This window comes from Cordyceps javanica, chromosome 1 (genome assembly GCF_051103115.1).
Source record: "Cordyceps javanica chromosome 1, complete sequence".
Lineage (NCBI taxonomy): Eukaryota > Fungi > Ascomycota > Sordariomycetes > Hypocreales > Cordycipitaceae > Cordyceps > Cordyceps javanica.
This window is the reverse complement of record NC_139295.1, coordinates 8,189,155-8,216,037: the sequence shown is the minus strand read 5'-3', so window position 1 is coordinate 8,216,037 and position 26,883 is coordinate 8,189,155. Positions and strand designations below refer to the sequence as shown.

Genomic DNA, 26,883 nt, shown 5'->3' with positions numbered 1-26,883 from the left:
GCGCCGTTGGGAAGATACTCCGCATCAGAAACTTCCCCGCAATAGTTTCCATACATACATACTGTCGTCTGTCTTTGGGGTAAAGGCATTCACGGTAGGCCCTTTGGGTGGAAGAAAATGGAGGTCTTTCTGAGAGGCGTCCCTGCCACATTAGCCGAACAAAACCTGAAAGACGCCCTCGCGCCTTTTCTAAACATTCTCGGCATTGCTGACTGGATTGTCGATAAACCTAAACGAAAGCCCATGGCTTGGGTCACCTTCCTCAACGCAACCGACGGCGCCGAGTTTCTACAAAGACACGGCCAGCAGAGAGCTTTGCCAGCCCAGAGCCCGTCAGCTTCCACGGGTGCTGGCGCTCGATACATTGCACGCCTGCATCTTCTTTCCACGCCGATTTATGCTGAGAAGAGTAGGCGCGAGGTGAATGCTCTGGCCATCAATCATCTGACTCACCAGCGCGATGAACACAAGAAAAAGCCAGACAGAGGCCAGCGAGCCCCGGATATTTCATGTCCCGTCACTCAAATCAGCTGTGGCAAGATTGTCTTTGGACAGGCAGACACTGGATTGAAGTATATTCAGCAGATTCAGCACCGTTACCGAGGAGGCTACGCCAGATTTGGCATCCAGTCTGTAACTGTCCATCAAGACGGAGTCGCTCGGATGGACATACCAATCCACACTATCCAGGAACTTGTGCTCGACCACAGGTCACAAAGCATCTTGCTTATACTGGAAGACCCACCCAAGTTCTTTCTCGAAAAGACGAATTATGACGGTGATGGCGGCAAGTGGGAGCGTCAGACCAGCTTTCCCCAGTGGGCAGATCACCCCAAGTATGTGGCCCACTGTCTGGTTTACCAACTTACGCTTGCTGGCGACTACTTCGCAACAACCCGCGCCGTTCGGCGCCAGGATATTCTGGCCATCAGCCATCACAACGTGCCGCTAGAATCCTCTCCGATACCCACTGTGGAGGACTATTCCACAGGCATGAGAGTGTTCGAAGGCAAGATGCAGAGTTTCGGAGACGTCAAAAACGGTCTCGTTCCATTTGCGATTCTGTTCCAAGTCCAGACACTAGTTTGGAACAACTACATGCACCCGTACGGCGGCATTGGCGTGCTTGAGATTATCGAAAGAACAGCCAGAGATGCGAGTTGGAAAAGTAGCACACCACCGCTTACGGCCGACGCCATGAAGCGGGTTCAGCAGAAAATTCCGTATCCAGTCCCTGGTACAGACCCTTCCGAAGTCGATCCCATAACCTTTATCGAAAACGTCATCAAGACAGAGGCCGATCTTCGTAGCCAGAATACAGCAAGGTCCGGAGTGTACGGTCCCAGCTTACCAGTACATCAGACATGGGTCTTCAAGGCCATGGTGACTCCCACACGCATCTTTCTACAAGGTCCCGATGCCGAGGCCCGTAACCGGGTGTTGCGCATGTTTCCCGATCATGGCGATTATTTTCTCCGCGTCTCGTTTTGCGACGAGGATGGGCAGGGTGTCTTGTTCAACCCAAAGGTCTCCAACGACCCCGTATTCGAGCGGTTCCGTGAAGTCTTGTTGAAAGGAATTCGTATCGCTGGGCGCCATTTCTCTTTCTTGGGATTCTCTCATTCCTCCCTCCGATCACACTCGACTTGGTTTCTGGCCCCATTCCTATCCGCAGACGGGCAGCGTCAAACTCGTGACACGATCCTTGCGACTCTGGGCGACTTCAGCGATATTCGTATCCCGGCAAAGTGCGCAGCCCGAATTGGCCAAGCATTCTCCGAGACGCCTTTTGCTGTTGACTTGTTCAAGGCCGGCATCAGCGTTCGCTATATTCCAGACATCAAGTCGGCGGACGGAGAGCGTGTCTTTAGCGATGGTGTTGGCACAATATCATGGAACGCTATGGAAGAATTCTGGGAGGTATTACCCAAGCGAGCTGCCGGTTCGACATGTTTTCAAATCCGCTGGGCGGGTGTTAAGGGGCTGCTGGTGCTGGATTCAAGGTTGCGGGGCAAGGTTATCTGCGTGCGAAAGGAGTCCATGATGAAGTTTCCGAGCCAAGACTTGCAAGAGCTTGGAATTTGCGATGTAGGATCGAGGCCGTTCCGCCTGGTTTTGAATCGCCAGGTGATCAAAATTCTGGAGGATATGGGGACTAGCGCCAAATGGTTTATGGGACTTCAAAATGATGCGCTCGATCTTCTACGTGCTGTCACCGCTACAGCCCTTAATACCAGCACCTTTTTGCAATATCAGGACATTGGTAGCGCTATTGGTTTGACGTCATTTATCAAGAAATTGGACAGGATGAATATTGATTACCGCCGCGATGCCTTCCTCAAATCGGTCGTCGAGCACGTTGTGCTGCGCGAACTGCGGCTGCTCAAGTACAGGGCCCGGATCCCGGTCCCAAAGGGCGTGACCCTTTTTGGAGTCGTCGATGAGACGGGCTTTCTTAACGAACATGAGGTGTACATCACCTATGACGAGACACGGGGCAAGAGCGGCGAGCGACTGGACGCCACCTTGTCGGATGGCCCTGTCATCGTCACGAGGTCCCCGGCTCTGCACCCAGGCGATATTCAAGTTGCCCGGATGGTGACGCCTCCTGCGTATCACCCTTTGAGAAAGCTGAGAAACTGCATTGCCTTTAGTCAAAAAGGTTCCCGCGATCTGCCCAGCCAGCTGAGTGGGGGGGATCTCGATGGAGACCTGTACAATGTCATTTGGGACCCCCGAGCTCGTCCGCAAACGACGTTCAAGCCAGCAGACTACACACGCGTTGTCCCTCCGTCCCTCGATAGGCCTGTTACACGCCACGACATTGCGAATTTCTTCATCGACTTTATGAAGTCGGACATCCTAGGTCTGATTGCAATCAGGCATCAGATACTTGCAGACGTTCAAGAGAACGGGACGATGGATGAAGATTGCATCAAGCTGGCTGAGATGCATTCCAGCGCGGTCGACTACTCCAAGACTGGGATTGCGGTGGACTGGCGGGATATGCCCCGGGCGCCGCGCTCGCGCCCTGACTTGTAAGCACCTACACCACCAGCCTTATTACAATGAGATCCATCCCACCAAGTATCAACTAACGTGACTGCAAGTCTCGCCCCTGCGCCTCCAGTTCATGTCTACGACCTTGGTGAAATCGGTCATATACTGGATGACGACGACGCGGACGATGGAAACGGTATGGGAACCATCAAGCCCAGGTACCATAGATCCGAAAGGATTCTCGGTCGACTGTATCGCGGCATCGACGAGAAGAAGATTTGGAGCGAGGACATTCACAGAGCCATCCCTACGGACGGTCCATCGGTGTGGGAGCAGTTGATGGGGCGGGTTCGAGCCGAGCTCAACGCACGCGGTATCTCGACCTACTACCATCTTTACCGTGAACAAGCGCGGAAGATCCGAATGTTGTAAGTCGACTCTTTGAGTCCCCAAAATTCGCTGACGGATTAACTTGGCTGAATGGAGACAGGTACGAGGATTCGATTTCGGACAGTATGTGGCACTTTTCCGAGAACCCACGAAGATGCATCTCCGAAGCCGAGGTCTTTTGCGGATCGATCCTCAACAAGCAGGGTATACAGTCGCGGCAGCAACGCGAGGCATCCATTCGACTCAAAGAGGAGACGGACAGGGTCATGACATGGATTGCCAAGCTCATACACGATGGGGTCAAGAAGCACGGGGAAGCTGTGGCATACCACGATTATGAGAGCCATGACGAGAGCGACGAGAGCGACGAGAGCGACGAGAGCGACGAGAGCGACGAGAGCGACGGGGACGAGTACGACGCGCTTCGGCTATCGTGGGCATGCTTGGTGGTAAGTTGTATGAAGCCCGAGGAAGGGGCCGGAGGTGGGACCGACGAGACGGGCGAGCTAAGGGGTTTTCGGGTGGTTGCGGCAGCTTGCTTGATGAAGGAGCTTGGCGACATTAGGGGCAGCGGTGCGTAATAGCCCAACACAATGACAATGCCGCCCTGGTGAACGTATTGAGCGAACATGTCCCAGGTGGAGACAGCTTCGAGAGCTGTCTTGTCGGCATCTACCAGCAAGACGACAGGCAGTGGGAGTTGTTGTAACAACGCTTGAGCAACCTGCCGTGGGTCGTAGACGTGCGTAGGTCGTAAGCATGTTCGAGTGGCGTAGGGAGCGAGGGGCGAATTTCGTTCAAGTCGGTCTCCAGCTCGTCGCGGCCAGAAATGACGCCACCTGCGGAAGTCATCTATATGGTGTAGACGGTCGGAAAGCATCAAGCTTGCTGCAAGGTCGGGATCATGCAAGTTTGATCAGACAGAGTACTGGTATGCAAGTACTCAGCAGTGATACTTCAGTCGCCGAAGTGGCCATGTACATGCATGCACCCATCAGCAGATTCTAGACTTTATGTAAGTGTGTAGGCGACCTTGTTCGGAGCCACTGTGAGGCTGGCTGGCGTTCACCGAGCATCATCCAAACCCCGACAAAGAACGTCGGCATCGGCAGGAGACTGGCTACCTTGAAAACGCGTGCGACCTTGCGAAACATGCTTTTGCGTGCATCAGTGCCCGTCTGACGCTGGCCTGCAACTCCTGGCAACAAGTTTGTTTCTGCAACGACGCTCACGGTGCTTGGCATGCATTAGTAGTAGTGTTTGACCAAGTTCTAGTTACGCTTAGAAAAAAGCTTCCTCAAAGCTCGAGTTCCATCTAGCCTTATTAGCGCCCCTGGATCGAGGCTAGCGACGAGTCTACCAACTATGTGACGCTTTGAATGCCACTGCAAGAGGCCACGCCAGGTATGAGCCAGATGCTGAAGCTTGGCTCAGACCACGACAAGGGCCGTTGCTCTCGACAGTCTTTTAGAGACATCATCGATAAAGAGAAACCGAGCGGCGGAAAACGACAGGTCAACTGCCGTATGACTCTTGGGGTGGTACGTGTGTCTTACCACCATATATGCGCCGAAAAGATCAGAGGGGACGACGCTGGTTGTGTTGGTAATAAGTTGACTCTCCGCAAGGCAGTTTCTCGGGGTAGGTCCCCAGTTTGCCACGTCATGTCGGGGGCCTGTCGCATTTGTTCTCACGATGTCTCTCTGATGATATTGAGTCCTCGCGTCGGCGAACCACAGGCGACAACCGCTACGAATATGCCCAGCAAGCATAAATATGAACCTTGCCAATTGCAAACAATTGAACTCGAATTGTACTTTTCTTTTCATCTAGTTTCAGTTTAAATCCAAATAGGGCAAATCTCTTTCGAGCTTGTTTAATGATGGGCCTGGCTCGGGTACTGGTATTGGGAGATCTTGTCAGCCAATGTGACGCTGACAGTACAGCCACAGTCAATCTGTGACCTTGGCTGTACTAAGTATATATTACACAACGCCGGCGTTGATATAGGACCCTCATGCACGTTGATAAACGACGGAAAGCAGAGAGAATATGCTCCGCCAATAAGGTTGAAATCTGGGCGGGAAAAATGACACCACAACAGACTTAGCCTGTATACCTACTTTCCGTCCGACCCGGAGCATCGCACCGCAGCACAAACCTCTGCAATGACTGGATGATTCGCTCAAAGCAGGCTGGCTGACCTGAACCCTTTGCAGCATTTGAATGCTCGCCCATACGAGATGTTGCCGGACCACATCGCGCATATGCAATACCCTGTGGTTTAAGTGCAGTGAGGCTCAGGTCTAGACAGGCCCAAATCAGCCGAGCAGATTGAGAATGCAACGGATTTTGAGTCTAGGCACCCATCTCTCTTCAGACTACAGAACGAGGCTTTCGTTTTAAAGCTTTCTGCACAAGAACACTGCGGATAGATGATGAAAGCAAGAGAATGATGGAGGATGCATGGCGCTAACACTTGTCAGGACAACATGTCTCTGAGATATCAGCTGCAAATCTGGGAGACAGAGAAATATCCCCGCCGCGTGTGCCATATATTTCATATTGCATCTTGTGTATCGCCGTCTTAGTGCGGGGGGAGCATCTCTGTACTCCTTGGGAAACTGCCGGCCAGGATCCAAATTGTTATAAATAATCCAGCAAACCCGTCCTCAACTCGCTCTCAGTCTTCTTCTCTCTACCCAGCTACACACTTTATAGTAATCTCCCTCCATAAAATTGAACCATCCAATCTCAAAACGAAGCATGTCGGCATTCACCATGAGACTTGCGTCCGTCTTGGCGGGTATCAGCGCAGCAATGGCAGCTCCCGCACCGGCCGAATCGGGCAACATGCTGGCCCTCATGGGCCAAGGCGCCCTGGACGAGCAGAGCTACTCGGCCTTTGCCAACTGCGTGCAAGGCCTGGGCTCTGCCTACAAGGCATACCCAGACGAGGGTGTCCTGGTCGTCATCCCGTCCACGAGCCGCGCGATTGACATTGATGCCGCGGACAAGGAGCTGTGGAAGTGTATCGAAGCCTCCTCAGACACCGTATCCCTCGCGGTTGAATCGAGCGAGTTCCACGATGCGGCCCACGAAGCAAGCACCAACGTCAAGTCCATCCAGCACACGGATGCCTTGAACATGGGCGTCACGGGGCAAAAGGTGGTTGATCACGTTGTTGCCCGAAGCAGCGGGTTAGAGACGCGAGCCATCGTCAATTACTACGCCGGCCACCATTCGGATGAGAACACCTGCAGGGGCGACTTCAACCACTACCGCCTCAGCACTTGCATCAGTTTCGCGAGTGCTTATAGGTCCACACTGGCCGACAACTTGGACGCGACCAGGCAGCTGCGGTATACCATCTGGCCGCATCACTCCTGCCAGAAAGGAAACCAGAGGACCATTAACATCAGGCCGCGTTCGTCCTCCGCTTGCCAGGTCAGAACCACCTATTCGTGGAACGGAGTCTATGCATAGCTATCTGCGGACAGCTTTGGGGTTGCCGACTGTGCGGTCATTCTCCCTGCAGGGTTCAAATCATAAATAGCTCTGCAGTGCCAAGAGACTTGAGAGTTATACATGCACGTCAAATTATAGCTCTGCAGCGCGATGCTTCATTCTCGTCACACTTTACAAATAGTTACCATTTTCAAATCTCATCATCTTCTTCTCAATGTTTCCCGTGAATGTCGATAGTCCTTTTATGTCAGGTTTAAAAAGAGAATGAGCGGGAGGTGAGATCCAAAGAAGAGGGACAGGAGTGGTGAAAGAAGACCATGTGAGTTGAATCGCAGGTCAGAGAGACAGTCCGGTACCCGTACCTAGGCACCGCACTAGGAGGCGGTACAGATTAACACGTAGAGAGATCATAAGAGCTATGGCAGGCATTCAAAGTAGAGTAAGCCGAATGCATAAATTGTAACCTTCTGTGTGATATCTGCACATGCAAGTACAAACACGAGCAGAAGTACAGCACAGTGGAGGCGTGAGTTAATGTCAAGTTTCACCTATTAACTAGTTTAGGGCTGGTGCAGTTAATTTATCCTCTCGTTTTATTGATACAATTCTTGCCGCTTGACTCACGGCTTACGAGGCGCGCCTGCGTTACATTGCCTTGGACATCGGCATTGTCTTGCCGTCTCGCTGCGTTACGTGAGCGGGCGCTGCCCAACCCCGCCTCGTGCACCCTCTTCTCTTCTACATGCACTGTTGGGGCTGAGAGCAGCCACATTCGGTGAACATACAAGCCAAGGGTTGACTCTTGCTTCCCTCCAACAACCTGCTGCCTTCACCACAGCGAGCTGCGTACCTCACCAACGAAAAAAAAGTTGCCGCCAGAAATCATTCGCGCCAATGTCAGACGACTACATGGACTTTGACCGGTTCATCGAAACCTTTGAACTCAATCTCGATAAAGAATTTGTCTGCGACGACGGAGCGGCTTCATGGGCCCCCTCGGCCAACAGCGGGCTCCAGCATTGGGGAGACGAGCGTGATGTCTTTGAGCTGAACAACGACGACCCCGTCTCTGAACTGGCTGAGAAGCCTAGCGCGGAGCTCGCAGTGAGTCCAGATGGAAAGTTGATGGCAGTGGCAACCAACTGTGTCGTTAGAATTTACGCCGTCGAGTCAAAAGTACTGAAAGCCGAGTTTCATGGCCACCAAGATACGATTCAAGCCGTTCGCTTGTGGAAACTGCCAAACGACGAGGCCAAAGACGACGCCAAAGACGACCCCGGTTACGTGGTGCTCTCTCAAGACTCTGAGCCTGCGGGAGCCGACGGCGTGATAAGTGCATGGTACCTCGACGGGGATGGAAACCGTGTTGGCGATGCGGAGAACCCCATTCAGTTTGAAGGCAGGTTCCTCTCGGGAAGCGCAAACGCCCTGCGCTGCGACGGCACTCATTTCCTGCATTCGGACCGAAGCGTCACAACGCAGAGCTGGTCGAGGCCCAGCGAGTGGCTCCCGCAGCTCGTCGTCCGCTCGCTCTCAGATCCTCGCACCGAGGTTTGCCGCCTCAAGGGCCACCAGGACTCCATCCAGTGGGCGTCGTGGTCGCCCACCGATCCCAACGTCATCGCATCGGCGTCTTGGGATGCGAGCTGTCGGATCTGGAACGCCGCAACGGGCGCGTGCGTGCACAGCATCGGAGCGGCCGGCAGCCAGAACTGCGCCGGCGCGTTTTCACCCGACGGGGAGCGGATCGTGTTTGCGGGGGGACGGGGCCAGAGCGGTGCACCAGACGCTGCGATATACAGCGTCGCGACCGGCAACAGCATCCAGGAGGCCGAGATGCCAGGTCTCCGGGGCCGGTCGGCACAGCTCACCTGGTCTCCCGAGGGCGACGTGATTGCCCTCGCGGCCGTCCGCTCCGTCATTCTGTGGGATGTCGGCACGAACAGCAGCACAGAAATCGTCAAGTTGCACAGCAGCGGTAGTCTGCGCGACGAGTTTTGCGACATCACGAGCCTCAAGTGGCTTGGCCGAACGGGCAGCAAGCTTCTCGTCCGGCTGACGGACCACAGTTTGCTCATCTGGGACAGGCAGCGCAACTGGAAATGGAGGCTCCAGCGGCCACCGGGACTGCGGCGGTTGGCGTCGCTCTCGAGCGCCGAGGCCTTCCTTGAGGAGGACAACAAGCTCATTTGTCTCGATGGAGATTGGCGGATGCGCACTTGGGAGCTCGATTAAGAAGAGAGTTGGCTCGTGTGATGGGCGCGGAATGAGCGCCAGCGGAAAGCGCCTCATTTGGTAGCATCCGCCCTGTCTTTTGTCCGTTTCAGAGTAGTATCAGAGTTCAAGTAGTCTAAAAAAGAATTGCAATGAGAGAGAGTAGCATCGCAGTTGGCCTCTCGCCAGCCCGTCCGCCGCAGCGACACCGCTGCCTTGCCAGCCGTATCAAAAGTGTGCGACATGTCAAGTATTTTGCAAGACTTGTGACCACAGCGCCGAAGATTCCAATCAATTGACGATTTCTGTACGAGTTATACTGTGTAGATGTATTACTTGCCATGCACCACTTGGACTACAACTATGCCAAGTCTCCTCTCAACAGCGTCGCGCCGGAAGGGCTCTTTGACTTGCGCCAGTTCCATGGCGAAAGCTGCAGGCTGTGGAGAAATGTGCCAAACAAACTGGTGAATGGCATACCGACTACACTCGGACCATGGTAGCGAGTCGATCGGCAAACGGCGACGAAGCAGGAAATCCAGACTTGATGACGCTGAAGAGGTGGTGATGGTGGCAAGAGACGAAACTGCGGCAGCTCAATGGCCCATAGGTCACCGGACCAGTTGGTGCGTACAAATGTAGCAAAGCCGAATGAGACGCTCACGCTCAGACGGTCATCAAACCAACATGGGCGAGGGTAACGCGAGCACGTATCTGTGCGTATGTACTCCGTATGTAGTAGGGAATTGTGTCTCACTAGCATTCTGAACACTATCATTTCTAGATCAGCATCAACTCGCAAACAATACACATTTGCATAAATCCTTTAATCTGTCAGTTGACATCGACCACCTATCCAAGATACAAGTAGAAAAAACACCACGGTAGTAATACACAGCACAATAGCCGAGCTTTTAACCAATACCTACTACACCTGACGCCACAATCATAGCCAAAAAGAAAAAAAAGAAGAAGAAGAAAAAGCCGCCGCCAGCCGCCCTGCATCGTTTAGCCATTCGTCACACTAATCTCGTATCCGACGAGCACCTCTGTGCTCGTGCCGTTCCAACCTCTGGTGCCCGCGGCGCTCAGCATGAAGCGGCTCGTCGGATCAATGTACAGGCTCGAAATGACACCCGCACGCGGCGGGCCGGGGATGATGAGGAACGGCACTGTCGAGTGCTTAAACGCCCTACGGTCATGTAAATCATACAGGCGCATGATGTCATGTGAGGCGCTGTTGTTGGTTTTTTGCATCTCCGGGTTAGAATCTTGTTTCACTGCCGTAGGCGACATATACGAAAAAAAAGGAAAAAAGCGGGGAAAGAGAACAGGGAAAGAAAAGGATAGGAAAAAAAGGAAAAAAAGAAAAAAAAAGAAAAAAAAACTCACCAGACGAGATGCCGACCATTCACCATGGGCTTCACCGCGCTCACCGCACCGCTTCCAGCCGGAAACTTGAGCACGCGCTCGGGTTCCCAGCCCCGCCTGGCCTTGTGGATGTCGTACTCCTCCACCGTGCCGTTGCGGCGGCCGGCGTAAATCATGTTGCCGTCCGGGCTCCAGCACGCGCTCATGCACCAGGGGGGCACGCCGGCGCGCGGGCTGATGCGCGCCACGGGGTTGGGCACGCGGCGGTCCCAGATGCGGATCGTGCCGTCCATGGCCGACGCGAGAAACGTCGTCGTCGACGTCTGCGACTGGTCACGCTGCTTCCCGGCGGCCGTGTCGGAGATGATCATGGGGGATCTTGGGCCGCCGTCGAGGCCGGCTTGCGTGCCGTCGATGGTGTCGGTCTGCGTGGGCTGCGTCGTTGCGGCATCGGTGGCGTCTTCGGTCTTGAATGTTGAGCTGCTTTGGGTGTAGTCCTGGGGGACCTCCATCTTGGGCGCTTCTTGGTTGACCGGATGCGGGTCGACGTCCATTGCGTCGCCCTCTGGCGCGGAGTGATCCTGCGCGGCAGCAGCTTCCTCTGCCGGCTTGTCCTTTTCCATGTCCATGCTCGCCATGGCCATGTCCGCGGAGTGATCCATGCCGCCTTCTTGACCCGTCATCATGCCCATGCCACCACCATATTCGTCGTCATCCTGGCCAAAGGGCTGCTCGCCGGCTGTCTCACCAAATAGGCTGCCAGCATCACTACCGCCAAACAGACTTTCGTGTGCGGGCGATGCACCTCCGTCTGGGCCCGCCTCATTCGCCTGGAGCTGCTCCTGGGATGCATCCACGCCATTCGTGCTCGCAAAGCCGTTTGTGAGTCGTTCGCCGCTGTTTGTCGTCATGGTCATGTGTGGCAGCGGCTCATCCGCATCGGCTGGTACCGGATCGCCGCACTCAGGTCGCAGTTCAATCGCAGAGATTTGACCTACCGTGCCCGTAAATCCCCGAATCGTCTGCCCGGTGTTGAGGTCCCAGTCCAAAATCGTCTTGTCCCAGCTGCCGCTCAGAACTGTCCTCTCGTCCGGCGCCAGGGTCAACACGCTGACAGCATTGGTGTGCCGCTGTAGGCTGCAGATTTTCTTGCCCTCGTCGTGGCGTACGCTCTGCAGGTTTATGGCGCCAGAGTCTAGGCCTGACAACAGCCACAGTGCCGTCGATTCGACTGCGAGCGAGTATACCGGCGACAGGATTTGCTCGTGGCTAGTGGTCCCGGGTGGTGATGGTTCTTCGTTTTCCCAGTACGACATGAGCATGCCTGCTTTGGTAACGCTGTCGACGAAGGGGTGCTTTTGCGCGACGGTGAGCGCCAGCTTGCCGTTGATGGTGCCCGGTCCGTCATACTTTCGAATGTAGCCGTCTGAGCCACCGGTGAACCAGTAACGTAGATCGGGCGTGATTGCCATGGCATTGACGCTCGTAGACTGGGGTGCAGCCATGGTCGGGACAATGTCGTACAGGCGCGCGGTGATGTACTCGGGGCGGACAGTCGGTCGTAAGAACGAGGGAAACTGGGGCCGTGGACTGCTCGATTCTTTTCGCGTAGGTTCTTGGCTGTCATTTTTGTGTGTTTCAACGTTATTGGAGTCTTCCTGGTCGCCTTCGTCATCGTCTTCTTCATTGTTGTCCTCGTTGTTATCGTCGTGGTTATCATCGTTGTAGGGTTCCGCGGGCTCGTCCTCCATTACCTCATCGCGTTCATTTTCCCGCTCGGATTCCGGAGAGCTGGCTGAGAAGCGATCCTCCTCGTCCATTTTGTGTAGGTAATTATATCAATGTAGCTCTCGCGGTATTCGTCACGCGGCGGGAGATACGCATAGAGAGGCTGCTCCTGCGATCACGGCATCACCTTTCGCGTGGTCGCTAGCCTTTGTGCGCGGGTCGCACTCCTCTCTTCGCTGTGCGCAATTTCGCTTCGACCCAAGCAATCTTTTGGCTGCGTTGTTTGCCCACCCAGTAGGGTCACACGTCAATTGATTGAGAAGCGTTGTTGATGGGAGATTCGCAGCTTTGATGCGCTCACGCTAGCGGTGCTGGCCAGCGTCAAGCTGCTTATCAAATCAGGGCGACACAACGAGCTTCGCCGTGACTACTGCACTTGCGCGAGAGCTTGATGTGCATAAAAAAGGAGGAAAAGATGGCGGCTTTATTGAAATGCACACTTAGAGAAACTAAGCACTATTTCTTCCCCATCGCATTTTCTAGCCTTTATAACCCTCACTAAGCCAATATGGGTCAGTCGAACTCTATCAGATCACCCCCACTGATTCCAGCGTCCCCCAAATCCACCAACTTTTCATTCAACATCTCCTCTCTGGCCTTGGCCGCCAGCTCCTCTAACTCTGCAATAAAGGTGTCAAAGATAATTTCCTTTATGCAGTCACTCCTGTGCGAGGACTTGTCTCGGCAAACGGCGGCCAGGGAGGTATTGCAAGTAAGGGATGTCAGCCTGTACGATGACGTGCTGTCCAACTGGTCGAGCGTTGTCCTGCTCAGCTGCACAGCGGCAGCGGTAGAAGCAAATTTATCTCGAGGATGTTGCTTCCATCTTGAGATATCTTCTTGCGCGTCTGACAGCTTGGTTCCCTGGCTGCAATCGCCCTCGCAAGTCTTCCCGTGACATCCTGTCTCGCCCGAAATCGAGCTCCAGTCCTGCAGACAACGAACGAATGTTGTAGTGTGGTGAAGAGGGCACACAAGCGGTAGGAAGCTCTGTTTCAAAGGACCGAGAGCTTTTATAACGGGATCCCAGGTGTCGCTCCCCTTCAAATTTGATGCATTGCCAAAGATGTAGAACGCGTTACGGGCCCGACTCAGTGCCACCGTTGCTCGATGTATATTTTCAACAAAACCGACTCTTGGTCGTTGTCCCGGTCGCGAGCTACGGACGACAGAAAGAATGATGACATCATTCTCGCATCCTTGAAAACTGTCTACAGTCTTGCAAATGTTTGGATTGTGCACTCCAAGCTTGCCTTCGATCAGTTCCTGCTGGGCTGTGTAGAAAGTTAGCACTGTAAGATTTGAGACAGGCGTGCCGCAGCGGAAGAGATATTTCGCAAATTCAGCAATCATGTCGGCTTCTCCATCGTTGGATATACTGTGGCTACTGGTTCCGGAATCGGTTCGCTCTGGCCAGGAATGGTCGTACCACCAGAGGGGAGTCTTGAGACCTTTGATTTTGTCACGTTTCGCCACACTACTATGGTCGGCAAGCCCTGGATAGAAGACATTGACAAGCTGCCGAATCTCGGGAATCATGCGCCGCTGCATATTTAAAACCTGGCACGGCATATTGTTCCTGGTTACGAGTCGTTCAAATAAAGAAACGTTCAAGGCGAAAATGGGTTCTGTCAAGATCCGTGTAATGGGCCGAGGTGTCAGTTGTTGATGATCACCAACCAACGCAAGGTGCTTGAGGGATGGCAGTAGTGCTGCAGCAATGCTGCCTTCTGTCGCTTCCGATGCTTCATCAATGATCAAAATGTCAGGACCAATCTTGCAGAGGAGTTCACGGTATTTAGACAGCCCAGTAATCGTACAGCCGACGATTTGGATATCAGTTCTCCCGATGACACGATTGTCACGGTCTATTTTGCTTTTTTGAAGCCGTCTACAAGCGGCCTGGAATTTGTTGAACAGCTCTTCAAGACTTTGCTGACTCTTCTTGGATAGCTCGTGGCACATGTATCTGAAGAGCTCTTCTCGATGTTGGACCTTGATCTTGTACAAGTCTCGGTTGCGAGCGAGCATGGCTTTGAAACGAGCGGCGGGGTGGTCAAGCAGCCTACGAAATTGAATAAATGGGCCTATTGGCTTGTCTGGGTCCGGCGCCCGCCGTTGATCTTCTGCATCCGCATTTTCGCCTCTGATTTTCCCTCTCACCTTGGGCATCCACGTGTCTGATAGCTTGGCTTTGGGTGCTGATAAGGTCTCGAATGACTGCCAGCCTAGCCAGGCCAGAAGAGGATCCGTTTCCGCCGAAGTTTCCCATTCGTCGTTCTGCAAGGAGTCTAACTGTTGCGTGGTGATGATTTTGAAATCCTTGAATGACCTGGCGTCGTAGTTTCGCTGACCATGAAAAGCTTTCTTGAGACAAAGCTCGAGCACTTGACGTGCAGTTTCGAAATCCTGATAGGCGGCAGCTGGCAATCGAATGCCGTCAACAACCCCCTTTTTCTTCTCCCGCCAATTGAATAGGGAGTGCTCCTTGACGGTCTCTGAGACTGTGCGACCGCCCAAACGGCAGCAGGCGAGGTTTCTGTGGAGGCACCGCTCGAGGAGCTGGTCGACTGCGTGATTAGTCTGAGCAGCGACGATGACGGGTTTTGTTGATCCCCCCCGGCGGATGAACTCGTCAATTGTTACCACGGTTGTGTACGTTTTGCCAGTGCCTGGGGGGCCTTGAGTGATTGATAGCTCCTGACTTAGAATCGCAGCGCTGGCGGCGACTTGTGACTTATCGAGAGTGTGGCGGGTTGGTGGGCGGATGGCGTGTTTCTCAGTTGAGACATCTTTGGCATTAGCTGCCAAGACGTATTTGTCTACTACGCACCTTATTTAATTAGGGCATATCTATAGCTAGAGATAAAATAAACTACTTACCTTTCAGAAGCAGCTGTTTGTAGCGCTGTCATGGTATGACGAAAGGACTCAAAGTAGCCATCCTTGGCCTCCAACATGTAATACTTGGTGTTTAGATCCAAGAGCTCCTCATGCCATGTCGGAAAATATAAGTCCACTCTAGGTGGTGTGTTATCAGGCTCCGGCGGGTCACTGTCCAGGTCTGGCCAGAGTCCGCCGGCGAGAAACCGATACGCAATGGTCGCAACATAGCACTTGGAATTAAAAGAGTCGCCTACCGGCGATAGAACGACGAGTGAGCCTTGGCGAAGGCGATTCGAAGTAGCCCAATCCACAGGTGTATCGGCAGTTCTACCAGTAGAGAAAGAGACTCTGATAGCAGCACCGTGGGCGGCTAATATAGCCCCCTGTACTTGAACCTAAAAGATTTAGTACTATTCTCTACGTTAATGTAGTAGTTCTACTCTACTCACATCGGTGTATATATAGGTTAAGTCTCCCTCTGGCATGAGGGGTGTTTGCTGGAATTGCATGACCGCGAACCGAGTTGGCTCAACAGCCTCGTATCGTTGCATACGATAGTGTTTCTCGAGGTACTGCTCTTTAGAGCAAATATCTTGATTTTGGATGTGTAAAAGATATGGACAAGAACAGGATAGGATTTCCCCGGCCAATGGAAATTCTGGCTCTTCGAGCCAGTCTGTCGAGGGTTTCGAATGGCCCTGAGTTGTGCCCCCAGGTGGGAGGAAAAAGGAATCAAATTGCTGTTTGACATGTCATTACTTGACTTTGAGACTGGTTTGAACTAAGAAAAAGACATACCAATGCTCTATCCCCAAGTTGTATGTCCATTTTGGGTACGTAAGATAAAACACCAACAGGGTGACGAAAACCGCAAGGAAGCCAGTGATATGAAAAGGCGAAAGGCAGCAACTGTGGTGAAGGAAAAAGAGTGGGAGATTCGAAGCCTTTTTAGCTTCTCCTTTTAAATCAACAGCAACAGTCACTCTGCCAGCTGGCACGAACGGCCGTTTGCCGAAGGCCGGTCATTCTTGCCGGTTCTTTTTAACCTGGTCCTACGCAGGCAGGTAGGTAGGCAGGCCTTCCACGGTGATACGATACAAGTCTATTCATGGCCATTTAATTATGAACAGTCAGTTTTTCACTGACGTGCCCTGGATGTTATGTCATGAATCCATAGTTGAGCCCGCCCGCCAAAGCCAGCATCCTCAGCAAAATAACGAAGGACCGCTCTCTAGACGCACACTATGAATGCGCGGGCTGATTCTTAATTCACTGGCTGTCGACCACGACGTTAATCATTTCACATGGACTCTCGGTGGGCTTTTTAAGAGATATTAACTGCCTTGGCGGCCTATGCAGATGCCCAATCCACAAACGCAACAAGAGACAATGTCACCTTCTAGGACTCAGTTCCATGGCTCAGCACAAACGGAGCAGTCATGGCCACAGCAAGGTGGCCAACTACATTGTAGATGAAACAAATTCCTATTTGGCGTTCCGTAAGCCAAAAAAGCTCGTATCTCGGTACTGTGACAAGTCTTATTCAGAGAATCGGCGTTACCGTAGCCTCTCCTCGCCTTTTTGGCAGTCTCACCAGGCTGTAATGTGCAGTGGTGGCCACCCGTGCGGCCCCTCCCGCAGCATCTAGCGTCCAGGCAACGCAATCGTTGTATTGGGAGCTGCATCATCCCGTCAGATTTTGACTCACCCAGTTATTTCTGTTAGCTCCATATCTCAACGGCTCGATGTTCGAAGCAATCAGCCAAGTGACTCAGGGTGGGACGCGAATCAGAATGATGCATCGCCAGAACACCCAATTCATTTCACCGGTTCAGCTGCGCGGGGCGCACACAGCCTTGGTAGCGGGGGCTTGACTCGATTCAAATAGCAGCAGCTCCCGAGGACTCTTCCCCTTTGATCTGGACAGTGACATTGAGTAAGTAGTATTGGTCTGAGCGATTCGAAACAACGTTCACCGTGCTTTTTCGCTATAGCTCCCGCCAGCGCACCCTTGAGTATCTATCAGTCAGCATGGCCGACAACAACTACTGCCGCTACCTCCAGTCCGTGTACCCCGGAACTACGTGGGAAACCGAGCGCCTCACCGGAGGTGTTGTCAACTCGACGCACAGAGCAACAAAACTATCCGGCACCGCTGGCCCTGCCACTCTGGTTCTCAAACATGCCCACCCCTACGTTGAAAGCGCTGGCCCTGGGCTACAGTTCTCCACGCAGCGACAGGTAGGACTGACTCCCTGTTTCCCAAGTCTCGGCACCACCCGCTAACATGTCTTAACAATTAGACCGTGGAGGCTGACATCTTGAGGCTCTGGGGTGAAGGCGGCCTCTTATTTGACTCGCGTCAGACAGCACCCGCTTGGAACACCCCGCGCCTCCTCCGCCACGAGCAGGGCACGGAGTCGGCCTTGAAGATTAGCGACTCTGACCAAGAAGCGTCTATCCTGCTGCTCTCCGACCTCGGGCGTCTTGTCAATATTGTCGATTTTATCAAAACCGTGGCCAAAAGCTCCAGTTTGGCAACCACCGACCAGATATCCAAGCTGGGCCACGACACTGGCTCCATCATGGCACTGATCCACAGCCCGGAGACGGCCCAAAGAATACAAGCTGAGCCCGAGACATACGAGAAGCTGTCGCAGTCCGTATCCAAGGGTATTGTCTGGCAGTTTGCCGTCCTCCCTATCAAAGACAGGATCAAAGATTACCCCAATGCCGAAAGTCTGTACGATGCAACAGTCGAAGAATACAACAACCCCAAGTATAGCTACCGTCCTGCCCTCAGCTTCGGCGATTTTCATCCTGGCTCCATACTCTTTTCTGATCCAGCTGCCGGGGTGGACCTCACACCAGTTTTGGTGGACTGGGAATTTGGTCGTGCCAATGGCCGCGGCGTCAACGGCGACATTGCGCAGTTTCTCTCCAGCATGCGCTGCGAAATCATAGATGCCAAGGATGATGCCGGCCTGCATCATCTGTTGCTGTCGTACGTGACGAGCTTTTGCTCTGCCTACCGAGATGCCGCCCAGCTTCGGGTGAAGAAAGACCCCAGAGACAGCAATTTGCAGCACCTACGTTCTGCATTCTCTCTACACGGCCGTGAGAATATCAACTTGGCTCACGACATTTACCCGGCCAGCCCCAGGTGCAAGGAAATGGTCGACACGGGTGTCTGGTATCTCGAGAGAGCTGGCGATAGTGCGGAGCACTTTGCCTCGGACGTCAACTGGGAAAAACTAAAACAAGAAGACCACGGCCTGCTGCAATCATTATTTATTATCGAATAGAAAAAAAAACAAACCAGTTTACTTTGGACGCTCAGGCCATCATTCCAAGGCTGCTTTACCATGCCTCGTCGCTACCAATACGCCCTCATCACTACTACAGACAACATCGCCAGACGGCAAAAAAGAAAGCCAGGTTAAGAAGTTCGGACGTCGAAACGACAAAAGAAAAAGCGATGCGTGATCTGGGAATCGAACCCAGGGCTCCCCGACGTTGCTGATGGCAACGGAGAATTTTACCACTAAACCAATCACGCTTCGATGAGTTTCGTCGTTCGTATTTCCCATTATACATCCCGCAGGGCTACTTACCAAACCAAGGCAAAAATAGCATCCACTATCGCATCCACCATCCCACCAAGCCCACCCGCGCCCCATCAACGTGAACCCGCAGCACAATGCCCTGGTACGGCAAAAACATTTACGTGTAAAATTACCAAAAAGAATAATCATTGCGTGATCTGGGAATCGAACCCAGGGCTCCCCGACGTTGCGGATGGCAACGGAGAATTTTACCACTAAACCAATCACGCTTCGATGCTGGAGAGTTCGCTATTTGCTGTTATGAGATTGGACATAGCCAACAGCAACAGACATGCAGGTTTTGCTGCTTGCCTGTGTAGGGTAGTGAGCAAGCCGTTTGACTTTGGGACGATTATGATTATCATCGTGTTTCTGGCTCTCTATAGACTCCGCATAGTTGATTCATCATTGAGAGTTGAATGTTTCGGTTAGGCCACAGGAAAAGCTCCCACGCCTCACCTTCCATCCCGGGCTCGTTTATAAGCAATTCGACATGCCGGAGCCCTCCCAACCATCAAGCCACTGGCCTAAAAAAAGCTGGGCAAGTATAGTGGCGCGCTAGCATAGGTGGGCGAATGCGCCATTGATCCTCCAGATAGATTATGGATCATGCAACCTGTCGGCGCGCCTTTTGCTCGCAGCCCTCAAGGCGGTCTCTGGCTCGCGATATGGCAGTTAGCATAGGCCCACGCTCGGCTTCTGATGGCGACTGTCCGAAGTACCCAGAACTGCTCCGCGCTCCGCATCTCGGCGATCTACTGGTCACCTCGACAGGGCTATCAGTCGATGCTTGATTTCTTGCTCCGCGTTCTCGGTTAGCAATGGCTTCCGAATCCCGGGTCGACCGGGACTCAAGTTACTTGCCGACTGGGTGGTACTGGATAATCTGCCTTGTGGACCGGAGTACCATCCTCCCACCCGAGCAAGGATCCGTTGCCCGTCGCCAGCAACCCTAATTGGAATTAGTGGGCTGGTTCGGCGTTCACGGCTTCCTGCCAAATAAGTAGTTGCTCTCGCCTCTTTGGAGGTCTCTTTGGTCGGCCTCTACGGTGATTGACAGTTCAAACAAACACAGTAATTGTGATGAGGCGGGAATGGCGTGGGTGTGGAATAGGATTCAGTGTGAGGACCCAGCTAACCCTCAAAAAAGATTGATAACCTTGGCGCCACTACGGAGTAGAATCCACGTTGCTTCTTGGCCAAGCAGAGGCAGCAACTGCACTTTCAACGAACAAGAAACTAAAAAGGTGGCAAGTAGCGCTCTCGGTGCGCCCGACTCCAATAGCTTTTCGGCCATTGTCAATGCCACCCCAATCTTTCTCGGCCGAGCGACGCTAAAGCAGCTCTCCGCACTCTATGCACTCTATCAGAAACTTAATTGCGTCAACACCCTGCTCCTGATGTAGTTGGACGCTGCGCCTTTTGGTTTCTTCGGTCTCTGTCGGCGTATCAAGTAGAGTGCGCCGCGCCCACGACGCGCAAGCCTGTGAGGCCACAACCGCTCGGCTATGGAAATTCAATTTTCGATCCCGCTCGCCCGGCCACAGAAGGCGACATCAGAGCGGTTAGTCTCCCCTCCCACCCCTCTCCGGCGAATGCAAGGTCCGAGCAAGCGCGCGAACTCGTAGTACTGTGGAATGGAAGAACTCTGTGTACCGCGGCGCGGCAGAGGCAACTAAAGACAAGCCAACTAATATATTCTTTACGTTGCGCGACGTTTAGGTCCTCGGCGGCGGCTTCATCGAGCAGCGCGGCGGCTTCAGCTACGCGCGGTAGTACTCATCGCTTCGCTCTCGAAACCCGCACCCGACACACTCGCCGCAGCTCAACCCGCGCGCGCACCGGATGTGCAACCTGTAAGCAACCTACCCAGTACGGAGACGCTCAGATTGACCACGCAGAAGCTAATGATGCCTGTCGTGCAGGCAAGTGAGTTGTCTAGTGCTAAGCGCAGACGCTGGTCGACGGCTTCGTCAAATTAGCTCTTGGGACAAGGCTCTAACCAGAGGTAGAAAGCGGCATGTGAAATGCGACGAAACGAGACCGGCGTGTCTCAACTGCATCAAATGGCGAGGTTACTGCGACTCGTATGCCGACGCGCCTGATGGAAAGGACGCAGGCAACAATGCGAAGCTGATCCACACGAAGAAGGCACCTCTGATACTGGCGGAACCGCTTGTGAACACCCTACGATTTACGAGTGATGATCAGCGAGCGTACTTTGACGAGTGGGCCGCTCTCTCGGTCACCTTTCTCAGCGGGGGTCTCAGCCAGACCAGGCTATGGACGGCCACGATGCCGCAGCTGACGCTGGAGGAGCCGACACTACGATACGGCGCCATGGCGGTGGGCGCGCTGCGGCGTGCATGCGGCCCCGACAACTCGCTGGCGGCCCTGACCGAGGACAACAAGCACTACCTCAACGCCGTCGTCCTGTACTGCGAGGCGCTACGGCTGCAGGCCCAGGCGCAGCCGACGCGGGAGGGGCTGCGGACGGCGCTGCTGTCGTCGCTGCTATTCATATGCTTCGAGTCGCAGCGCGGCAACATGCCGGCGGCGCTCAAGCACATCACACACGGCTTCAGCATGCTCAACGAGCTGGCGGGGTGCACGACACGGGCGCCCGACCTGGTCCGCATCGCGCCCGCGCCGCCGGCCATGGTACAGGAGATCCTCGACTGCTACAAGCCGCTGGAGCTGCAGTCGCGGTCTTTTATGGGCTCGTACAAGGCTTTCTTTTTCAAAGGCGAGAGCCGGCAGGGCCCGCCGCTGCAACAGCCGCCAGAGCACCCGGGACAGCCGCCGCCGCCGCCATCGCTGGAGCCGCGCATGATGTCACCGAAGTCGAGCCCGCAGCAGTCTATCCATATGCAGTCACCGGCCGCGAGCGACCCAAGCACACCGCAGAGCCAGCAGTTTGGAGTATTAAGCCCCCAAAGCCTAGGCAGCCCACTTACGCAAAGTACTACCCCCGGCACCGCAGGATCCCTTACACCACCGCCCCCGTCCATAAACACCCCCCTCGGACCAGTACAGTCAATGCCTGGCCAAGTCCCTGGCGCTCCCGAACGCCCGACTGGAGGGCTCCCGCAGCGGCCGCCCGGCATCGCACCGTTCACGAAGCACTCTCCATACTTTCGCCCAAAGAGAACCAGCATCACGACGCTGCAAGAAATGCCGCGCGAGTTCAAGGACATGGAGGAAACGCAAGGATACTGGGCTCTGGTGCAGAAAAACATGGTGCAGTACCTGCCGCTGCTGACGGCGACGACGGCGCAGCTCGCGCTGGCCAAGGCCGGCTCCGAGGCCGAGGTCGAGGCCAAGCTGACGGCGATCCGGCAGAACCCCAGCATCGCCAAGTTTATCGCCGACTGCCGGTACTGGATCCAGCGGTGGACCGAGGCCTACGAGCCGCTGTACCAGAGCTTCGTGCGCAACGCGCGGGCGGAGCCGGCGGCGTACCTGCACGCCATCAACCTGCGCATCGAGTACCTCGTCCTCTACGTGTACACGACGGTGCCACGCTACTCGGGGCTGATCACGGCGCGCGGGCTGACGCCGCAGTACCGCGAGATCACGGTGCTCGCCGAGACGCTGCTGCGGGCGCGCCCCAGCTGCGGCTTCGCCATGGATTCGGGGTGGACGTGGCCGCTCTTCATCGCCGCGTTCGGCTGCCGCGACCCGGCGGTGCGCGCCGACGCGGCCCGCATCCTGGGGCAGTACCCGATCCGCAACGCGCTCCGCGACAGCCGCGTGTACCGGGCCATTGCGCTGCGCAACGAGGAGGTGGAGCGCGCGGTCGCGGCCGACGCCGGCGACGGCGTCGACGACAACAAGCGGTGGGTGCGGCTGCGCCGGCGCGAGATCCTCTTCGAGGACTTTGGCGCCAGCGTGGTGCTGCGCTCGGTGCGCAGGGACCCGGACACGGGTGTCTGGGAGCCCATTGAGGAGATTGCAGATTTTCGGGTCCGTCCGGACGGGCACCTCAACTGGCGGAGGCAGCCCATCTCGGACGCGACGTCGATACTCGGTGGGGTGTGCTGAGCATTGGGCGCCCGCCGCATGTAGAGTACGAGGACGGCCGCGAGCGTGGCCCTGTATATAAAAGCATAATGTAGACGATTTATCCGAACAGTACTGTAACGAGTTCCATGCCAGGGTCGGGACTTGGTCGTTTACACGTGTGTGCTTTTGCTGACTAGTTTTTTTACCAAGTATCATGCAGATGCAGGAGCAAGTTGCACGTGTCAACAGGCTCTTCACACTACCACGCCGACTGGAAACAGGACTAGGCAATCACATAGTGCCGCGTCTGGTGGCACAAAAGTCAAGGTAAAATGCAACTCTATTCCATGTCTGTTGCCAAGGCTAGGATGCGGCTGGGCCTCGCTCGGTTTGAGCCGGGAGTCCAGGGTAGTTCTCGAGGTGAAGCCGCGAAACAGCTCGACGCCCCGTCGACGACTCGGACCGGCCGAGCCAGCTGCTCCCGTACACAGCGGAAACTACGAGTCGCTACAAAAGCGTGTCTAAGTAGCTGGTCTCGTGAGAGCGGCTGTCGCAGCTCATGTTGGCGAGCCAAGGGTCGACGCGGCGATGACAGCACGCTCCGTCTTCTTACTGGTTCCAACTAGATGTAGACGCCCAACACAAATTCTTCTTGGTTTTTATATTTCCCTTCTGGAGTTACGTTTCTTTTCTTGGTTGGTTCTTTCGAGGGTCTCTTTTCTTTTGCCTCTCTTCCAGGGCGCGCCGCAAGAGGGTTCATAAGGTAGCGGGTAACAATCGATGACGGTGAAAAAAGAACAGTACCAACTACATCAAAGAAATTTGCAAGTTGCCAGCTTGAAATGAGGATTGATTCTATATACACGATAAGTTTACGGCGCAGCAGGACGAGTTCATAGGCATGTATTAATACTATGACATTCTTTGACTATTGAGTAGATCATTTTCAGACCAAAAGTGAGCCCTCCCTCCATAGCCCAAATCGAGCAAAATATCCCGTGCAATCCACTCATTCGAGTTTTGTAAAGTTAACAGATCAAAAGGCATGACGCATTACATCCTGTGCTCAGGCAAGCAACATTATCGCCTTGTCCTCCAGCGCCTTGACATCATCCTCGCATAGCTCCAGCGTCGACACCAGCCAGTCCCGCGCCTTGTCCACAACCAGCTCCCACACCTCCTCTTGGTCGGCGAGCTTCGTCCGGAGGTACGCAATCGCGCACAGAGTCGCCGTCGCCTCTCCCGCGACCTGCTGCAGCTGCAGCTGCGCGCCGGCCGCCTCGCTCGTCACACCCAGCAGCTGCGTCAGCGCCGCCGACCACGCCCAGCTGCCGCTAAAGGTCTGTAGCGCGATGATGGCCTCGAGCGGCGGCGTTTTGGCGCTGTCCGCGTCCTCGTCGATGCCGTGCTCGTCTTCCTCGTCTTCCTCCTCCTCCTCGCCGTCGTTGTTGCCGTCGAACTGCACCTTGCGACATGCGAACGCGGGGAGCTTCCGGGGAGCTGCTGCCGATTTGCATGCCAACGCGCGCGGCGCCGGCTTGCTAAACAGGCCGCTGGACGACACGCTGTTGAGCGCGGACCCCCCAAACAAGGACGGCGAGCCGCCGCCGCCGCCGCCGCCGCCGAATCCGTGGTGTTGAACGCCCCCGGATGCGAAGGACGCACTGGTGGCGTCCGCGCCGAACCCGTACGAACGGGGCGCGGCCACCGACATGTGTGGGGAAAACGACTCGCGTCCCATTGCCAAGGAAGCCGGCTTTGGTGCAGGTACGTGCCCCCTAGATAACGCTCGCATGCGCGGCATACTTCTATGCTTCTTCCCGATGCTGTCCGACGCGTCAAGCGATGCGGGCTGCGCGCCGAAGCCCATTTCGTACTCGCCCTCACTGTCGTCCTCATCGCACAATTCCGGGCGTTCCTTTCCAAGAGAGCTAGCACTGGTCTTTCTCTTCTTCTTCTCCGGTGTTGGTCGTACAGGCTCCCCCGCTTCCGGCGCCGAATGTTCCGTCGTCTTCTTGACAGCAACAAACGAGCACCACTTGCCCGCCACCTGGTACTCGACTCCGAGCTTGACGGCGGCCTCCCGCGCAATGTCACCCATCCGCATGGCGTACTCCTCGGTAACCATCTTGCCGCCAGCGACCTTGGCGTCGTAGACCCAGCCGCGACCCTCCTCCAGGTCCTGCACGGCCTTGCGCGCGGCGAGCTGGTGGATGGTGGTCCCCTTGCGCCCGATGGCCTCGACCGGGATCTCGAGTTCCAGCGGGCCCTGGGGCGCTGTGCCCCGGAGGACCACGGACTTGGGTGTGCGGTGCGCGCGCGACTCGGACAGCAACACGTAGACCGAGGTCCGGCTGAAGGGGAACAGCGGCGGGATGGTGTGAGGCGCCTGTAGGTAGGTCGGGGTGGGCAGGGCAGGGAGCGGGAGCGCCTGCACGTCGGGCATCTCCAGGTCTTGATCCGCGACGGAGGTGTCGTGGAGGGAGATGGTCGGCTTGACCGGCTGCTCTGCCTCTGCCTCTGCCTCTGCCTCTGCCTCCCTGCCACTGCCTATCAGCGTACACTCGCTGACCTTTTCCACCAGTTCAAAGTCGTCGTCGTCGGTCTTTTCATACTTAATCTCCAGCCTGTAGTCGTCAATGTGCGGTGTCAGCGCCCCCTTGAGCATGCGCACCACCTTTTTGCTCATGTTCTCGTTCTCGCCGACCGACTGCGCGAAGCCGCGACCGGCGCGGGCCACGCCCTCGATCAGCGAGTGGCTGGCATCCGCGCCGACACCCAGGGCAAACACGCGAATCGTGCCACGAGCCTCCTTGACGGCCCGGTTGATGGCCTCGAACGTGGCCTGCTCGTCCCATGTCTCGCCGTCCGTCATCAGGAAGGCCTCCAAGTTGCGCGACTTGTCCCGGTTGTCAAACGTGGCCTCGATGGGCTCGCGGATGCGCGTGCCGCCGTAGTTGGCCGCGAAGCTCTTGACGTGGGCTGCGGCCTCGTCGAGGGTGGCCTGGTTGTAGGGCTGCGACTTGGGCCACAGGAAGGCGTGCGACGAGCCGAAGCTGCAAATGTTGAACAGCACCCCGACCGGCAGCGACCTGAGAAAGACTTGCAGCGACGCGACCAGGTTGGCGAGTCGGGTGCCCGTATCCATGCTGCCACTGCGGTCGCAGATGAAGACGACCTCTGGCTTTTCCACCGCGAGGTTGAAGCGCGGCACCAGAGTTGCCATGATGGCCCGCCGGCTGGGAATCGCCGCGTGCGTCTCGAGGACGGCGGACGGGTCGCCGAGACCTTTGGCACATACCTGCACAATAAAGTCCTTGTCGAGCTGCACGTCGGAGCGCGTCAGGCTGGCAGACGCGTATTGTAGTGACGGGTCATCGTTGGGCCGTGTAGATGTGGTGCCGATGTTGACGGAGATTGGGTGTGACGGAGATTGCACACTCTTGATGGCGGTGCCGGTCGCCAGGTCCACGTCGATTGTGACGCTCAGAGATGCATCCTTGGCCGTACTGTAGTCATGAGCGGGAATCGGCACGACGAAATCATCCGCGTAGCGCGGAGCAATGTGGGTAGGTATAGTGTAGCGTAGTCCGTCCACCTCGGCATCATGTTTGAGCTCTCCGAGAAACGTGACCTGGACCTTGACCTCGTCGTCGGGGCCGACATTGCCCAGCGCCGTAGTGAAGACGTCCGAGGCTCGGTCAGATTGCTCCAGCAGGCCTGCCTGTTGGCCTTGTGCTACGGCGGCATCGAATTCCTTCTTGGCCTCGGGCTTTGACTTGACAACGCCCTGGATGACGGTCTTGCCGATGGTGCAAGTAAATGCGACGACGGATACGCCATCAAAGAGGGGAAATACATAGCGCGATTCTTTGATGTGTTGCGCCGTTGGGTTCTTGAAAGTTTGTGTGAGGGTTGTACGGGACGTGGAGGCGAGCAGCGTCGCGTGGGCGTCAACTTGTATAAGTGGCAGGAACTTGCGTTCGTTGTTGACAATGACGATGCAGCCGCAATAGTCGCCGCTGATGCTGGGATACAGAGCTGGTCTCCTGAATCGACTCATTGGTCAAGTTGTTCCTCTTCTTTTCTGGCAATGTGTTTGGTGGCAAAATGACGTGGTAGTTGGTAGGCGGGGATCCCGGTTGGTCAGTTGTCT

The 26,883-nt window shown here is 55.2% G+C and overlaps 8 protein-coding genes and 2 non-coding genes across 10 annotated transcripts; 5 read left to right on the top strand and 5 right to left on the bottom strand.

Annotated features, from left to right (window-relative positions):
* Positions 1 to 117: 117 nt before the first annotated feature.
* V2A60_002507 (RNA dependent RNA polymerase) lies at positions 118 to 3,971 on the top strand (the record flags this gene model as incomplete). Its single annotated transcript, XM_083253856.1, has 3 exons — positions 118 to 3,038; positions 3,111 to 3,428; positions 3,491 to 3,971. The coding sequence occupies 3 exons, from the start codon at positions 118 to 120 to the stop codon at positions 3,969 to 3,971; spliced, it is 3,720 nt and encodes a 1,239-aa protein (XP_083109982.1).
* A 2,239-nt stretch (positions 3,972 to 6,210) lies between these two features.
* V2A60_002506 (uncharacterized protein) lies at positions 6,211 to 6,876 on the top strand (the record flags this gene model as incomplete). Its single annotated transcript, XM_083253855.1, has 1 exon — positions 6,211 to 6,876. One exon carries the CDS (start codon positions 6,211 to 6,213, stop codon positions 6,874 to 6,876), a length of 666 nt encoding a protein of 221 aa, XP_083109981.1.
* Positions 6,877 to 7,752: 876 nt separating this feature from the next.
* Positions 7,753 to 9,093, top strand: V2A60_002505 (WD40 repeat domain-containing protein; the record flags this gene model as incomplete). The annotated part of the gene is made up of 1 exon (XM_083253854.1): positions 7,753 to 9,093. One exon carries the CDS (start codon positions 7,753 to 7,755, stop codon positions 9,091 to 9,093), a length of 1,341 nt encoding a protein of 446 aa, XP_083109980.1.
* A 987-nt stretch (positions 9,094 to 10,080) lies between these two features.
* Positions 10,081 to 12,263, bottom strand: V2A60_002504 (WD40-repeat-containing domain protein; the record flags this gene model as incomplete). The annotated part of the gene is made up of 2 exons (XM_083253853.1): positions 10,081 to 10,264; positions 10,465 to 12,263. The coding sequence occupies 2 exons, from the start codon at positions 12,261 to 12,263 to the stop codon at positions 10,081 to 10,083; spliced, it is 1,983 nt and encodes a 660-aa protein (XP_083109979.1).
* Positions 12,264 to 12,744: 481 nt separating this feature from the next.
* On the bottom strand, positions 12,745 to 15,626 carry V2A60_002503 (P-loop containing nucleoside triphosphate hydrolase protein; the record flags this gene model as incomplete). The annotated part of the gene is made up of 3 exons (XM_083253852.1): positions 12,745 to 15,064; positions 15,115 to 15,512; positions 15,567 to 15,626. The coding sequence occupies 3 exons, from the start codon at positions 15,624 to 15,626 to the stop codon at positions 12,745 to 12,747; spliced, it is 2,778 nt and encodes a 925-aa protein (XP_083109978.1).
* A 1,522-nt stretch (positions 15,627 to 17,148) lies between these two features.
* On the top strand, positions 17,149 to 18,422 carry V2A60_002502 (uncharacterized protein; the record flags this gene model as incomplete). Its single annotated transcript, XM_083253851.1, has 2 exons — positions 17,149 to 17,358; positions 17,421 to 18,422. 2 exons carry the CDS (start codon positions 17,149 to 17,151, stop codon positions 18,420 to 18,422), a joined length of 1,212 nt encoding a protein of 403 aa, XP_083109977.1.
* A 174-nt stretch (positions 18,423 to 18,596) lies between these two features.
* On the bottom strand, positions 18,597 to 18,676 carry V2A60_002501. The gene has a single exon. It is a non-coding gene; the product is annotated as a tRNA-Gly (tRNA).
* A 196-nt stretch (positions 18,677 to 18,872) lies between these two features.
* V2A60_002500 lies at positions 18,873 to 18,952 on the bottom strand. Its single transcript has one exon. It is a non-coding gene; the product is annotated as a tRNA-Gly (tRNA).
* A 1,407-nt stretch (positions 18,953 to 20,359) lies between these two features.
* V2A60_002499 (Zn(II)2Cys6 transcription factor domain-containing protein) lies at positions 20,360 to 22,766 on the top strand (the record flags this gene model as incomplete). The annotated part of the gene is made up of 3 exons (XM_083253850.1): positions 20,360 to 20,374; positions 20,445 to 20,494; positions 20,735 to 22,766. The coding sequence occupies 3 exons, from the start codon at positions 20,360 to 20,362 to the stop codon at positions 22,764 to 22,766; spliced, it is 2,097 nt and encodes a 698-aa protein (XP_083109976.1).
* Positions 22,767 to 23,793: 1,027 nt separating this feature from the next.
* On the bottom strand, positions 23,794 to 26,790 carry V2A60_002498 (von Willebrand factor type A domain-containing protein; the record flags this gene model as incomplete). The annotated part of the gene is made up of 1 exon (XM_083253849.1): positions 23,794 to 26,790. One exon carries the CDS (start codon positions 26,788 to 26,790, stop codon positions 23,794 to 23,796), a length of 2,997 nt encoding a protein of 998 aa, XP_083109975.1.
* Between the last annotated feature and the right edge of the window lie 93 nt (positions 26,791 to 26,883).